The sequence below is a fragment of the Dasypus novemcinctus genome, chromosome 9, assembly GCF_030445035.2.
Source record: "Dasypus novemcinctus isolate mDasNov1 chromosome 9, mDasNov1.1.hap2, whole genome shotgun sequence".
NCBI lineage: Eukaryota > Metazoa > Chordata > Mammalia > Cingulata > Dasypodidae > Dasypus > Dasypus novemcinctus.
This window is the reverse complement of record NC_080681.1, coordinates 103,356,225-103,372,184: the sequence shown is the minus strand read 5'-3', so window position 1 is coordinate 103,372,184 and position 15,960 is coordinate 103,356,225. Positions and strand designations below refer to the sequence as shown.

Genomic DNA, 15,960 nt, shown 5'->3' with positions numbered 1-15,960 from the left:
AAACTGTATTTCTTTAGATTGATTGTAGTATGTTTTAGTACTTGCATTGTTACTGATTTAAGGGTTTTTTTTTTTGATCCTGTAATGTCTTTTTGGAATTCAGAGGGTGGAGTGTAGCGGTTTGATATAATTATGAATTCCAAAAATAGATATTGCGGGAAACGGACTTTGGCCCAGTGGTTAGGGCGTCCGTCTACCACATGGGAGGTCCGCTGTTCAAGCCCCGGGCCTCCTTGACCCGTGTGGAGCTGGCCCAAGCGCAGCGCAGTGCTGATGCGCGCAAGGAGTGCCGTGCCACGCAAGGGTGTCCCCCGCGTAGGGGAGCCCCACGCGCAAGGAGTGCGCCCGTAAGGAGAGCCGCCCAGCGTGAAAGAAAGAGCAGCCTGCCCAGGAATGGCGCCGCCCACACTTCCCGTGCCGCTGACGACAACAGAAGTGGACAAAGAAACGAGACGCAGCAAAAAGACACAGAAAACAGACAACCGGGGGGAGGGGAGGGGAATTAAATAAATAAAAATAAATCTTAAAAAAAAAAATAGATATTGGATTATGTTTGTAAACTGGTCTGTACCTGGGTGTGATTAAATTATGATTAGGGCTTTGATTGGGCCACATCAGTAGGATGTTGAGTCCCCGCCTCTTGGTGGGTGAGGACTCAGATAAAAGGCATGGTGAGGGACAGAGTTGGGGGTTTTTGGTCCTGGAGGTTTTTGATGTTGGAGTTTTGATGTTGGAGTTTGATAATGAAGTTGTAAGTTAGAGCACTGGGACGTAAGCACACAGAGGAAGCAGAAACCAGTCCCAGGAAGAGAGGAACCCTGAGCCCAGAGTGAAGTAAGACCCCAGAAGAGAAGAACCCAGGCAGCCTGAACCCTTGCAGATGTCAGCAGCCATCTTGCTCCACCACGTGGAAATAGACTTTGCTGAGGGAAGTAACTTATGCTTTATGGCCTGGCATCTGTAAGCTCCTACCCTCAATGAACACCCTTTATAAAAACCAATCGATTTCTGGTATTTTGCATCAGCACCCCTTTGGCTGACTAATACACCCTCCAAGAGGGCCAGCTTTCCCCAAGCGGGGACATCATGGCTGGTGTCTGACCTCAAGCCCCTCCCCTGAGCCTGGACATGTTGCCAGGAGCTCCCAAAGGCCAGTGCTGTGGCCCTAGGACTGAACAACCACAGCTGTCTCAGTGGCCTCCTTAGACTCAGCCCCCAAAATCCCCTTTCCTGGAGCACACCCCAGTCACGGCTTCCCCTCCGTCTGCCCAACTATGCTTGTTTCTTGATCTCTGTTTTTCTAAAAAGCTCCTCTGCCCTACCAGAGCGTTCCCACCCACATTCCCAGGTCTGTGCAGCATTAGCAAGTTGAAAACCCAATTACATTTCGATTACTCTAGTCCTAGCCAGACAGAGGTTATTGTAAGTCGCACTGGAATTGGAAGGGAGGGGGAGGTAGCACCTGGGGCCAGGGCCCAGGCTGACGCTTGATGATGGATGTGACAGGGACCTGCGGCTCAGAGGCTCAGGATTAGATCAGCAAGGCTGGGGCCGGCTGGTTCCAGGAAAGAGGTCATGTGGGCACCAGTTGACAGACAGCTCCGGCAAAGCCAAGGCTTGAGGCAGACCTCCATGGGCAGAGGGGGTGCCAAGGTTGAGTGCCCAGCCCAGGGATGGAGGGCACAAGGTTCCAGGGCCCCTCCCCGGGCTCCTCAGGGGTCTTCCAAAGCACCCCTGAACGCCGTGGACCCCAGGATTTCCTCTGGGCACACACCCCAGGAACTCTCCCTTGTGCCCACCCAGCCCTCACTTGCCCACAGCAGCAGAGAGATGTCCGGGCTGAATACTGGTCTCTCCCTCCCTCAGGCCGTGGCTGGGGGAGCCAGACTGAGGACCACAGGGCCGGGGGCCTGGAGCTCCTCGTCAGGGTCTGTTGAGGAAGAAGAGAGATCTGCTACCTTGTGGTGGAAGGAATCACTCAGGCTCCCTTGTCCTGGGATACGGCGTTCTCTGAGTATGAAGGGTACAAAGAGGGCGTTAACAATTAGGGAACTCTCTTAAGGGGAGAAGGGGCTGGCTTTGTGAGTCATACATTGTGAATGTGGGATGGGGGATTCCCAGCTGTGTTGTCCCACACAGAGACATATGCCCCCCAGGTATAGTGATCTGGGGGAACCTGGGCACCCCTTGTCCCACTCCAACCCATGGTGCCTTGGAGGCCCTGCGTTACAGGGTCTGGGCCCTGGGCTCTGGGCTGGGTTCTCAGCCAGACCCTGGACCCTGGGCTTTCCTGGCCTCAGCGGATACCTTTTGTGTCCAGCTGCACCTAGCTTCCTGCAGCTGTCATCTGCGTGTCCCCACATGATCTGCCTCCCAGCGCCCACGTGCTGAAGCCCCCTCCCCTGCCCCCACAGAGCAAACAGTGGCAGCTCTAGGATGGGGAGGCTAATGTGGGGGGAGAGGATGAGTCATCACCGTGGGGGCAGATGTGCCAAGTTACACACACACACTCACAGAGCCATGGACACAAAGGCACGCCCACACTCACATTCCCACACGCACAGGGAAACACATTGTGGCGCTAGTCAAAGCCAAAGTCACACGTTCAGACACACACACACATTCTCCATAGACACAAACACAGAAGCGCACACACACGTTCCCTCCAGACACAAATGCCAACAGACACAGGGACAAATTAAGACACATCCGGATACATCCATGGTGACTCCCAGTCATCAACCCAGAACCTGTCACCTACCCACACACACTCAGAGACAAACACACAGTCACACTCTGGATTCCCCAGACACACTCACAACCCTGACTTGGACACACACACACACACTGGCCAGCCGCTGCTCTCCAGTCACCTCATCCATCCCTGACTTCTGCCAGCACCTAGGCCAGGCAGGACCAGGCATTCTGCTCTGAGGGCTGCTAGGACCCACCACCCACTGCACAGATGACGCGGCTGCCCAAGGACAAAGCTCTGCCTTCGGTGAATGACGTCCTTCCTGGGAAGATGACGCTTTTGCTCTGCAGAGGTGAAGGAGGTCCTGGACCCCTTCCCCTGCCCAGCCCCCCTCCCACCTATTTTATGCCCAGCGGCTTGTGGCCAGTCTCCAGCTCTTCGGTGGGAAGGGCCTGGGCTGCAACACGGAAGGTGGAGGCTCCACCTCAGGAGCCACGTCCCAGGAGTCTCAGAGGGTGAGGGAAGAGGATGGGGCTGATGTGTGGGAAGGTCCTGTCCTGAGGCAGAGGGTGGCAAGACGACCACATGAGGCCCAGAAGGGCAGCCTTCACTCATCTGTGGTTCCCACGAGGCCAGACCTTCGCATCTGCTGTTTCCTCTGCCTTCAGTACCTCTGCGGCCACCACAGTCCCCTTGCAGGGCTAACGCCTTATTCTTCAGGTCTCTGTGGAGACATGGGTGCTCTAGGAAGCTGTCCCAGCACTGAGCCGACAAGCCCTTCTGTGACACACACCCTCCACCCCAGCTCTCATCACACCACAGGATAATCTCCTGCTCAGTGCCTGCCCGCCTCCAGCCAGCCCAGGAGCTTCTCTCTGATGAGAGAGGCTGGGTGGATCTGGAAGGAGCAAAGGCTCGAATCCCAGCTCTGCCTCTGCTGTGTGTCCTTATCTGTAAAATGAGGACAATAACAACTGCCGGACTGATGAAATGAAATAATGCCTCAGGTGGACTATATAAGGGGCAACTGTCTCCTTACAGCTCATTGCCTGGCACACTGCTTAGTAAATACTTGTTGAATTAATGAGTCCCTCTCCCCGCATCCCTGCCCCACCGTCCCCACCTCCCATCCTGACTTCGGAGGGGAAAAACAGAACGAACAAAAGGAAGGACACAGGGACAGAAAGAACCCGGGCGCTGGTAGATGGGCGTGCTGGGCCTCCGGCAGCAGCCGAGCTCGGCTGGAGGCTCACCCCTGCCACCCACCTGTGCCTGCATCCTCCTCAGCCGGGTGAGGCAGCGAGGAGGGGTGGAGCTGGGGTCGACTTCTGCACTGTGACCCTGTGAAGCGGCCCAAGGTCCGCGGGCACACAGTAGGTGCGCTCTGAATGCCAAGTGGACCGAGATGTAAGGCTGAGTGAATGAGGACCATATGAATGAACGGATTCAACTGTGAATGGAGGTGGGATGGAAGCGGGAAGTGGGAAGCCAGGAGGAAGAGCATCTCCTTCCGCCCTCGCAGTTTCGGGGCTGAGACAAGAAGCGGAGACCGACTGGGGCTCCCCTCCCCTCCCCGCCCTGCCCCTCCCGCCACGAGCGCCCCCTCCCCGCGGCACGCAGCCCGGCGGAGCCCGCGCAGAGCCACAGCCCGCGCCGGAGCCGGGGCTCGCGCCCAGCCCAGCGAGGCGAGGCAGCGCAGCCTTGGGAGGGGGCTCCCCCGGCCCCCTCCCCTAGCGCCGTCCCCCAGGCGCCTGGCTGCTCGCGGCAAGGAGGCGAAGTCCCCAGTACGAGGTCCGGGACAGCCGCAGAGGACTCGGGGTCCCGGACCCAACAGGTGCGGAGCGCGGGGGGACCCCAGGCCCGGGGTAGGGATTCCAAAGGACTCGGGGCGGGGGATGGGAGGAGGCCAAGGGTCCCCGGGGAGTACCTGGGTACTGAGAGGCTGGGTCCCCCGCAGGCTCTGCTCTCTGCCCGGCGGGCTCCCGCGAAAACCCTAGCGCCCTCCCTACCCCCAGACACCCGCAGCCTCCGCGATGCTGGGATGTCCCGCTGAGGCTGCAGGTCCATCGGCGCAGGGTGGCGCATGAAAGGGTCTTCTTCCCCTCCGCCGGGGTCTCCAGGGACCGGCAACCCTCCCACACTCGTCCGGGTCGTCCCTGCTGGGCGGGGGAAGGAGGGGTCTGGAGGAGGGAGGGGCGAGGAGCGCGGCTGGATTTATGAATGGAACGCGGCCTGCGCGCCGGCCCAGCGACCCCTGGCGACCGCCCGGGCGCATCGCGGCCCCAGGCTTCCAGGGGGCACTATGGAAGGGCCGCCCGAGGGGTCCGCCGCTGCGCGAGTCTCCTCTTCCTCCGGGAGGTGGTCGGTCCCTGCCCGTGCGTGCGTGTGCGTGTGTAGTGTGTGTGTATGCGCGCGCGCGTTCATCCCCACCGGGGAGGGGCTGGTAGGTCTGGCGGGCAGGGCCCGGGTCGCTCACGCCCCCTTTGACTTTCTTATTAAATCCAGGTCTTGAACCGACTCAGGAGAGAATATTTTCAATCGGGATGGCTTTCCCTCCCAAATCTAAGGTGTTTGCTGGATTCAGACAGACCTGGCTTAGTAGTAAGCCCCTTAGTGGAAGGGGCTCAACCTCTGAGCTGCCATCTCCTCTTCCGCAAAGCGGGGCTCCCCAGTACGGTGACCTGCAGCGCCCTGGAAGCCCGTTTCCAGAGCCAGGTTCTGGGGGGAGCACTTAGCAGGCGTTAGAGCGCGCGGCTCCTCCCGCCCTGGGAGGTAGGTACCTTTAGGACTCCATTGGAGAGGTGGGGAAACTGAACGGAAAGAGGCGAGGTAAGTCATCCAAGGGCAGCACGGCTGACGTGCGCGGAATTGGGATGGCGCCCAGGCTGCCCTCCTCCACGGATCTCGGGCTCACCCTCAGCCCGCACGACAGGAGAACTAAGCGGAAGCTTCTGCGCAGTGCCTGCACGCTCCCTGAAGAAACCTTCCTCCTTTCCTCCCTGCCTGCCTGCCTTCAGGAGGTTTGGGGCTCGGATCCTAAAGATCTGGGTGCAAGATTCCAGCCCCCTCCCTCCGCAGAGTCTAGGATGCCCACCACCCCAGGGGCCCAGACAGGGGTCCCCACTGGCAGCGGGGAGCCGTCCTCCGCGCCCCCCGACTACGAGGACGAGTTTCTCCGCTACCTGTGGCGCGATTATCTGTACCCCAAGCAGTACGAGTGGGTCCTCATCGCAGCCTACGTGGCTGTGTTCCTCGTGGCCCTCGTGGGCAACACGCTGGGTAGGTCTAGGTCTGGCTCTGTGCCGCCGCGGGCTTCCCCTGGGGACCGGAGGGGGCCTGGGCCTCGCCTGCCTCCCCGGTACCTCGCTCTCCTGGCAGGGGCGGGAGGGGCTTGGTGGGGGCGGGGCTGGTGGGGGCGGGGCTCTGCCGCCGGGTTCACCGCGCCCCCTCCCGCCTGCAGTTTGCCTGGCCGTGTGGCGGAACCACCACATGAGGACGGTCACCAACTACTTCATTGTCAACCTGTCCCTGGCCGACGTGCTGGTGACAGCCATCTGCCTGCCAGCCAGCCTGCTGGTGGACATCACCGAGTCCTGGCTCTTCGGCCACGCCCTTTGCAAGGTCATCCCCTATCTACAGGTGAGCTCAGCCCAGGGGCTGCCCTCGCCAACACCCTGTCATAGGCTCTCCTTTCAGACAGGACACGGTGGCTCAGGGCCTCTGCAGTGCCATCCCTGCTGCGGGTAAGGGGAGGCCCCATCCTACACTCACACAGAGGGGCCCTTCTGGAAAGGCCCACAGGCTTACACACGACCACAGCAGACACGGGCGGTCGCATCCCGGAACATGCGTGCTCAGTGGTGGACAGACACACACACCCTTCCCCAGGGAGGAAGATTTGAGAGGGCCTCATGGAAAGTCTCCCCTCTCCTCCGGTCACCGGCCCTGGTCCTCCTTCCCCCAGTGGTGGACTCTGGGGTGTGTGGGATGGGATTAGTGGGGTGGAAGGAGGGCTGGCTAGAGGCTGGGGGAGGGGGGGGCCTCTCAGTTGCAGCCTTTGACCCATTCCCTGCACCCCAGAGGCTAGAGAGCATCCTTGGAGGCAATGCCCACTTACAACTCTTGTCTCCCAGAATGAGGATTCCTTTTCCTAACAGACTGGAGAAGGGATTGCATCCCAGGGCAGAGAGGATGCCTCTTGAACTTCCCACTGTTTTGAGGTTTTCCTACAACTGACTCATTCTCTTGACCCTGAGAACAGAGACAGCCAGGTGAGGGAAATCACCTGGGTGGAGTGATTTACCCTTTTTGTGTCTCAGTTTCCTCATCCGTAGTATGGGAGTAAGAATAGCCCATCTCAGATAATGAGAACAGTGCTCGGCCCACAGTAAGTTCCAACAGTTAGTTATGGTTATTCATAGCAGGGGAGCACCTACTATGTGCCAGGTTTCAGGCTGGGCATTTCCCATGCATGTTTCATTTAATCTCACAAGAATCCCAGCAGCTAGCTGGTATATCCCCATTCTGCAGACGAGGCTCAGGAAGGGCGAGGGATTTGCCCTAATGCACACAGCCAGTGTGAGCCTGTGTGGAGTGGGGATTCCCATAGCGCTCAGCTGCTGTACATCTCTGGGATGTGAGTCCCCTCACTCACCCAGTCCCACATCTCTGGGTGGTCCCCCAAGAAGACTGATGTCGTGTCCCCACGGGCCAGGCGGTGTCCGTGTCAGTGGCAGTACTGACTCTCAGCTTCATCGCCCTGGACCGCTGGTATGCTATCTGCCACCCACTGCTGTTCAAGAGCACCGCCCGGCGCGCCCGTGGCTCCATCCTGGGCATCTGGGCCGTGTCCCTGGCCATCATGGTGCCCCAAGCTGCCGTCATGGAATGCAGCAGCGTGCTGCCTGAATTAGCCAACCGCACCCGGCTCTTCTCTGTCTGTGACGAACGCTGGGCAGGTAATGGCAGAAGCCTTTGGCAGGCATCCCTGAGATGGGCATCTCTGGGCCATCAACCCCTACAGTAGGCATCTAGCAGAGGATGCTTCCAGGGCAGGTACCCCCTGGGTGGGTATCTTCCAAGAGATCACCCTGTGGCAGATATCTGCCAGGAATACCTTCAAGGTGAGTGCTTCCTGGGTGATTCCTCTAGTGTAGACATCTGCTCCAGGATGGACGCCCCCAGGTTGGCCAACTCCAGGGTCTTCTGTCATAGTACCTGGACAGGGCCCAGCTGCTCCCAGGCCTTGCTTTGGCCCTCGTGGGGGAGGGTAGCATTGCTTACAGGGCAAGCTAGGGGCTGCCCGATTGGCCTCTCCCTTGCATCTCTTGGCCTCTGCAGATGAGCTCTACCCCAAGATCTACCACAGTTGCTTCTTCATTGTCACCTACCTGGCCCCACTGGGCCTCATGGCCATGGCCTATTTCCAGATCTTTCGCAAGCTGTGGGGCCGCCAGGTAAGGCTGACTCTGGTGTTACTCTCTGGGCTGGGAAGGAATGGGGCACTGGTCAAGGGAGTACACAGTCCCGTGCTCTGTGCCCATCCTGGCTGCGGTCAGAGTGGCAAGACCCAGGGACAGGAAAGTGCTGGTGCCTCCCGGCAACCAAATCTTTCTCCTATTAATAGCTGTCTTTATTGGACCATCCATGCCCAGCTGATCATGCATCCTCTTCTGAAGTAGACACTATTTTTATCCTCCTTTAACATGTGAGGAAACTGAGACCTAGAGAGGTGAAGTAACATCCCCCAAAGCATTCGGCTAGTGAGTAGATCGGGGATTCAAACCCAGATCTGGGATTCCAGTGCTCAGCTGAGTGCCACAACAATGATGATAACAGCAGCTCTGCGTTGCCTGCCCAATCAGGCACTCTGCCAAATCAGCACAACTATCTAACAAGAGAACAGTATTACCCACTTGGCAAATGCTGAGTAGGGGCTCCCGGCCTGCCAGAGCTAATGAGGGGCAGAGCCTTGCTGCTCCCAGTGCCTGTCTTCTTTTCTCCATCACAATCTGACCCACAGTGGTGGATTTTTTTTTTTCTGCGGGGGGAGAGGGGGCATTTGCTCAAGGCCCTTGGTACTAGCAGGAGTGAGTCCTGGGTCAGTGCCTGGGCAGTGAGAGGGCTACAGGCCAGAGTATGACATACTCGGGGACATTGTCTCCTTTGCTCCGGCAGTACTAATCCAGGCCACGCGGGGTGGCCCCGATGGAGACACAGACTGGCTCAGGCCCAGGCCCTGCCTTTTAGGAATGCCCAGTCGGGTGGTTCCCCCGCCCCCAGCTACCTAGCCTTGCAGTCTAGCAAATACTTGCGCATCTGCCCCTCACAGCCCCAGTCAGATAGGGCTCTATCCTTATCTCCCAGACAGGGAAACCGAGGCTCAGGAAAGGAAAGTGCACAAACCACAGTCCCCTAGCGCGTGAATGGCTGAGCTGGGCCTACACCCCATGTGCTGAACTCAGACCCAGTGGTGGGAGAGGCATCCAGGTTGTCTGTGGCTGCTCCAGGAGCCCAGAATCATCCTAGGCTTGCAGGCAGCGACCTAGGCTGGGACCTGGGCCATTCCATGCTGCTCACCTGCTCAGGCCACCTAGGCCCAAGTGTCCTCACAGCACAACTCACCCCCACCCCCAAAGCTGGGGGTGGAGCTTTAAAGAGGAGAGATGGGCAGCCAGGAGGCCCCTTATCAGCTGAGGGACCTGGCGTGTGTCCCCCCACTCTCTGAGTCTCAGTTGCCCTGTGGAACAGGCTTGTGAGATGGTTTCACCACGAGCTGATGGAAGATGGAAGTACATTGTTCCCCAGCGAATCTAGAAGAAGCTTAGTCTTTTTCTTTTTTGAAGCAGTACCGAGCATTGAACCCGGGACCTTACGTGGGAAGCAGGTGCTCAACCACTGAGCTACACCCACTCCCCGAAACCTAGCCTTTACCATGATATCAGGTTCCTTCCTCTTGCAAGGGTTTGTTCCCTTCGCCCACCTCCACCTCCAGCCAGAGCGGGGGGCAGCAAGAGAGGACCGGCCGCGGGAGCGCCGCCCACCCTGCTGTCTCTGTGTGCTGGACAGATCCCTGGCACCACCTCGGCCCTCGTCAGGAACTGGAAGCGGCCCTCGGAGCAGGCGGAGGACGGCGGGCAGGGCCCGAGCGCGGAGCCCCCGCTGCGGGCCCGGGCCTTCCTGGCGGAGGCAAAGCAGATGCGAGCGCGCAGGAAGACGGCCAAAATGCTGATGGTGGTGCTGCTGGTCTTTGCCCTCTGCTACCTGCCCATCAGTGTCCTCAACGTCCTCAAGAGGTGCCGGCAGGGAGAGGTGGGGGGCTGGGAGTGCTGAGGCCACGGCAAGGCGCGCCCCCTGCTTTGGGGAAAGGCCTGGCTCAACGTCCACAGCGTGGCCTCCGGGCAGGTCATTTCTCTTTGCTCTTTCTCAATCTCCTCACCAGTAAAATGGGGCTATTGCCTCCTACGGCGATTCTGAAAATTCGTTCGTTCACTCCCTCAGTTGTCAAAATCTAATCGTCAAAGTCCCTTCCTGAGGTGCAGATGAGGCTCAAGCAGTTGAGCACCCGCCTCCCATAGGGGAGGTCCCAGGGTTCGGTTCCCAGTGCTGCTTGGATGAAAACCAACAAGCAAAACAAATGGGAAAAACAAAACAAAACTCAGGGAAGCCAATGTGGCTGGGACTAGAGAGTGACAGGGTTGGTTTTTCTGGTTTTTTTTATTTTTAGATGTAACGGTTGGGGAAAAAAAGCGCCTCTCTGAGGAAGTGATATTTGAGCAGAGGCCTGAAGGAAGCGAGGGACCAAGCTGCAGGGACAGCACTTTGGGGGGGAGGGGGGACGACAGTTTGGGGACAGCTTGGCCTGATCAAGGGACAGCAAACTTAGGTGAGTGGCAGTATTAAATGAGCTCCCACTGGTACTCAGCCCAGAGCCCGGGCCCGGGAGGAGCCCGCTCTCCTCCTCCTGCAAACCACTTCAGCGGCAACTCTCAATGGGTGCAGTAGCTGAGCCCTCTCTGCAAAGCACTTTGACATCACTCGTCTCAGGAAGAGTTCCAGAAGAGGCCGCTGAAGCCCAGAAGGGTGAAGTGACCTGCCCAGGGGCACAGCAAGTGAGAGACCACAGTGCTGGGGAAAGAACATGGGCAACTTGACAGGAGACCACCTCAGTTTGAGTTTGTGGTTGGTCACTTCCGGGCTGTGTGATCTTGGGCGGGTCCCTTTACCTCTCTGAACCTCAGTTTCCTCACTTGAAAAAAAGGTTGTTGTCTATGACTCATATTGATGTGGGGATGAGAAAGCAGATGGGGATAGGGCAAGGGGATGGACGACTAGTGACTGAGAAGACGTACCCTGGTCCCTGTCCCCCAGCTTGCCCTGGTCACGATCCTCTCTGTGCCAGAGAACCCACACCTGTGGTCAAGACCCCAGACACAGAGGCCCTGGCAGGGGCCACCTGGTGGGCGGCAGTGGACAGTGGGAGTTCTAACACTTGACAGCCTTGCAGCTTGAGCTTGTGTGCAGCCGCGCCCCCACCTCCCGCCCCCACCGATCCCACTTCTGACTGCCCTGCACCCGGCCCTAGGGTGTTCGGGATGTTCCGCCAAGCCAGCGACCGAGAAGCTGTCTATGCCTGCTTCACCTTCTCCCACTGGCTGGTGTATGCCAACAGCGCCGCCAACCCCATCATCTACAACTTCCTCAGTGGTGAGTGGGCTGGGGAGGTGGAGCGCCAGGGGGTGGGGGCAGCCAGCCGCCCCCAAGCCATAGCTGGATGAGGGGCAGGGTTGGGTGAGGGAAGGATATACCATCTCCCTCCGAGGCTGGTGGCCCTGCTCTGGAACCCGCAGCAGGAGAAAGACCTACCTAGCCTTGCCTGGAGCCCTGGTCTGAGTGGGAGACAGGCCACCGCCCCAAAAGTGGCCACAGAAAGCCAAGCGGCACCCAGGATCCAGTTGTGCAGATGATGCAGACGAGTGAGTGGAAAGGACAGGGACTAGGCCAGCTCGCCTCCACCCTCGCTGTGTGCACACACAGTAGGACTCCAATCAGCACCTCCCTGGCCAACACAGATGGATGAGTCCATCTTCCCCAGAGGGAGCAGGCCTGTGAGAAGATGACCCGAAGGCACCTGCCAGAAGGGACCAGGCGCTATGGAGCTGTCAGGGGTGAGGGCGGGATGCCAGCAGGGGCAGCCCAGGGCCAGGAAAGGGCTAGAAGCATACTGGCAGAGTGGCCAGAATCTTGGGGACTATCCCTGGATCCACCGACTTCCAGCGCTGGCCCTCTTGCTCTCCCTTCTGGGAGCCCAATCCCCCTACTGCCCCTAGGCCTTCTCTCCCCTCTGTCCCACAGTTTCCACTCCCCAGCTCCCACTTTCCAGCCCAGCAGAGGTGCAACCACCAGACCTCTGATTCTTCTAAAGAACTGGTCCAGATGACGATTCAAGCCTGGACACAAAGTGTCTCTAAAGAAGAGGTCAAGATAATCCTCAATGAGACTCAACAAAGGCTGGCTGGCTGGTTTCCAGCTCAGAGGCGAGATGAATCTTGCAGCGGAAGAAATGTCCAACAGAACTTCCTGCCATGTGCCCCTCTGTTTTGCCTACATTTCCTGAGCACCTACTGTGTGCTTGGCCCTGCGCAGGGAACTGGAGAGACTTACAGGATGATGAAACATGATCAAGGAGGTTTCAATTCCAGGGAAAAAACAACCACCAAAAAGCCAGAATGATTCCCATGGGATGCTTTGCCTGAATGAGGTGACTGTGGGAGTCCCTCCTTCTCATTTAAGGACAAGGGCTTTAGAATTGGATAGCTTTGACTTCTGGTTTGGTGACCTGGGGCAAACCACTGCCCCTCCATCTCAACTGGGAAGTGAGGATAAAGGGCTCCAAACTCTCAGGACGCTGGGATGATTGAGGGGGACAGAGGCCACATGGCCCCCAGCACACTGCCCCGGCACAGAGTGTAAATGCCCTAAGCGAGGGCTGCTGCGGCCGGCGTTCTTATTAACAGGCAGAGAAGGGGAAACCCGATCAACAAATAATGAGCTCTGAGTCCCCTCCGTGCACACCCCAAGGAGGGCAGAGGTGATTTGAGGCCCCTGAGCCAGACACCACGTTTTGAGCCAGGCTCTGAGCCAGAGCGCAGTCAAGGAATCAGATAAAAATTGCATTTCTCCCTGGGAACCTGCCTCGGAGCCTCTGTCCTCACTCTCCCTGGCAGTGAGGAGGTGGCCTCAGGCTCTCTCTATTCCAGATCTGCCACCTAGCCCCCTGCCCCTCCCCCATCTCCCCGCAGACTGCTTGGCTGGAGCCGTGTGGGTGTCCCTGGGCCCAAGGCCCCTTCGCTGCTGTGTCTGTCTCATTACAGCTGTGTCTTTTGTCTCCTAAGGCAAGTTCCGGGAGCAGTTTAAGGCCGCCTTCTCCTGTTGCCTGCCTGGCCTGGGTCCCTGCAGCAATCTGAAGGCCCCCAGCCCCCGTTCCTCCGCCAGCCACAAGTCCTTGTCCTTGCAGAGCCGATGCTCCGTCTCCAAAATCTCGGAACACGTGGTGCTCACCAGCGTCACCACAGTGCTCCCCTGAGCAAGGGCTGCCGTAGAGCTCCAAGAGGTGTACCCCAGGCCCTACCTAACTGCTCCTCAGGCTCCTGGGGGATCTACCCCACCCCCGTGGGGCAGGCAGCTGTGTGCTGGTGGGAAGACTGCTGGATGGAGTTAAGAGGCATGGGCTCCAGTCTTGGTTTTCTGCCTGTGTGACTCTGGGCAAGTCACTTTCCCTCTCTGCGCTTGTGTCCTAAGCAGCGCTGATGAGGATCGAGCACATTCGAGAAAGTGGAAAGCTCCTTGTAAAGTGCTATGGACGTGATTATTGAGTCCTCTTACCTGGCCACAGTATCATCTTTCCAGAAGTTGGCCTTCTTCCCAAAAACCCCTCTTCTGTCCAATTATAGGCAGACTTCCTGGAGTCTGCTCTAAAGGACTCAGCAGGCATTTCCATCTGGTCCAGTGGCTCTCTTACAACCCACGGCTGCGCTTGCTCAGCCACTCTGATGCCCGGGTGAGCTCACCTGGGCCCAGCCCCTCTTCAGTGGGGACACAGCACAGCCCCACCCTCCCCAGCCGCCCAAGGGCACCACCACAGCCTGGAGCCTGTTGGCTTTGTGGTGTGATAAAACGACTCTCTGCGTGGCCATTTGGCATGGAGGCCAGCAGCCCAAAGCCATTGTAATTAAAAGCCTGGCACTGAATGTTCCCTTTCCTTGTCATTGCACAAAATTTGTGCTGCTGCTTAGGTTAGGAGCGGAAGAAGGGAAGGGAAACTAGGGGGAGGGGAGAGGACCAGCAGGCACTGAAATGCTGTTCTCTGCTCTTCACCCCCCACCCCCAACCCCACTGGACCCAAGAGGCTCAGAGCTGGGCCTTGGAGCGCACGAGGTGCCGCCTCCTCATGCAGTGCATCCTCTGGCACCCAGGACTTGTTGGCACATCAGTCTGCTTGCCAGCCCAATGGCTGGTGGAAGGTAAATTGGTGGGCAGATGATTTACTGTCATCTTCACCTTCTTGGAAATCAGGGTTTGCATTTATTCTCTATGAACTCGGAATAAAAAGAGAAAGCCACACAGACTCAGCCAGGCGTGCTCTCTCTGCCACCAAGATGATTAGAGGGCTGTCGGAAGCTCTGATCCTCATGCCCGAGCAGGCCATGGCTCGCGATCTGAAGTGCTGCTCTGCTGAGAGGGACGGAACCATCTGGCAGAAGCCGCCTGGGTCACGTGCACCACCACGTCTGCTTAACTTGATTAATGGAGCTGTGGTCTCCCGTAGACTTCACCCAGAAGTGGGGCAACCCCTCTTCTTCGGCACTGCACTTTACCCAGCATGGGTGGGAGGGTTCAGGCCCCCACCCCAGAGGTGTGGACCAAGTATGCCACCCGGTTGGCCCAATGACGTGCCAGCCCCCCTGCCATCATTGCCAGTGGGGACGGGCTGCCTTGCCCCTTCTGCTTGGCCTCAGGGTCCAGAGCCTTTGGCAGTCTGTAGCCAGGCTTGGAGATGCAATGTGCAGGGTGGGGTGTGGGGGCTGGCCCCCAAGCTCAGAATGCCTCTTGCTCACAAGGACGAACCCAGGTCTGGGCTCCTGGGCCCCAGCTGAGCACAAGGGCAAGGAGAGAGACTGTTCAGCACGACTCCAAAGGCAGGTTTCCACTGATACTTGGCTCAGGGGAAGCAAAGCAGCAGCAGAAGCGTCGCCTAATGGCTGCAGTTCCACCGCACTCTCTGCTGGTTGAACGTAATGCCATGGTGGCCCTCGGGCATCCACTGTGGGGACTCTGATCAGATGGAGAAAATTCAGGGGTGGTGACTAGGATGCCAAGGGGAACTAAAGGCTTGCTCAGTGAAGAGCTGCTTAAGAGCCTGCGGGGCTCTCCAGCCTAGAGAAGGGAGGAAGGACTTGGGGAAATGGGTGAGTCACCAGATAGCTAGAGGGTTGGCATGCGGAAAGGGGTGATGTTCTGGGTGGCCCCAGAGAGAAAACCAGGGCTAAAGGTGGTAGGACTTGGCATCCACATCAGGAAAACCGTTCTCCCAGTCAAGGAGGAAATGAGCTGTCTGGAAAGGCACCGAGTTCTCTGTCATTGGAGGTTGGCAAACAGAGCTGGACTCACAGAGGGGAGGCATGGAGGAGATCCTAGCTCTGGATGCGGGCAGCTGCTTCTGGGGACTGGAGTCCTCCTCAAGCTGAGATTCTAACCCTGCAGAAGCCCAGAAGAGAATGGAGCTGAACTGGCTGAGCCTGAGATACTGCTGGGTCTCACTGAGCGGCAAAACAGCCAAGCTACCACCCCCTGCTGCCAACCACCTACTTGCAGGGAGAGCACTGCTCAGGGCTTTGTGCTCTTATCTTCATTTCAAAAAGCCAAAGGATAATCAAAACCTCAACCAATGATAAGGCCCCCCTGGCAAACAAGGATGTCTGGTGTCTTGGTTTTTGATTGAAATTATGTCAGCTTGCAGGGCACTCAATGTAGACTGGTTATCAAGCTCATCTGAAGACCCAACTGTACAGATGTCTGTGCTTAATTTAAAAAATGGGGGAACACTTATGACTTAATAAATGGGGGCTGTCTGAAAGATAAAACTAGGGCTGGAAACAATAAAAAGGCCCTGCTGTGAAAAGTTTGGGATGGCTACTCATGTACTTCCAGCCCAGAATGCCAGCCATAAAATGGCTATGAACCAGTCTGCTGCTTGAGCTGATGCC

At 58.0% G+C, this 15,960-nt stretch overlaps 1 protein-coding gene across 1 annotated transcript; it reads left to right on the top strand.

Moving 5' to 3' along the window:
* Positions 1-4,284: 4,284 nt before the first annotated feature.
* On the top strand, positions 4,285-15,878 carry HCRTR1 (hypocretin receptor 1). Its single transcript, XM_012530129.3, has 7 exons — positions 4,285-5,974; positions 6,156-6,334; positions 7,410-7,653; positions 8,036-8,151; positions 9,764-9,990; positions 11,280-11,401; positions 13,090-15,878. The coding sequence occupies exons 1-7, from the start codon at positions 5,569-5,571 to the stop codon at positions 13,278-13,280; spliced, it is 1,485 nt and encodes a 494-aa protein (XP_012385583.1). The 5' UTR covers positions 4,285-5,568; the 3' UTR covers positions 13,281-15,878.
* Positions 15,879-15,960: the final 82 nt, after the last annotated feature.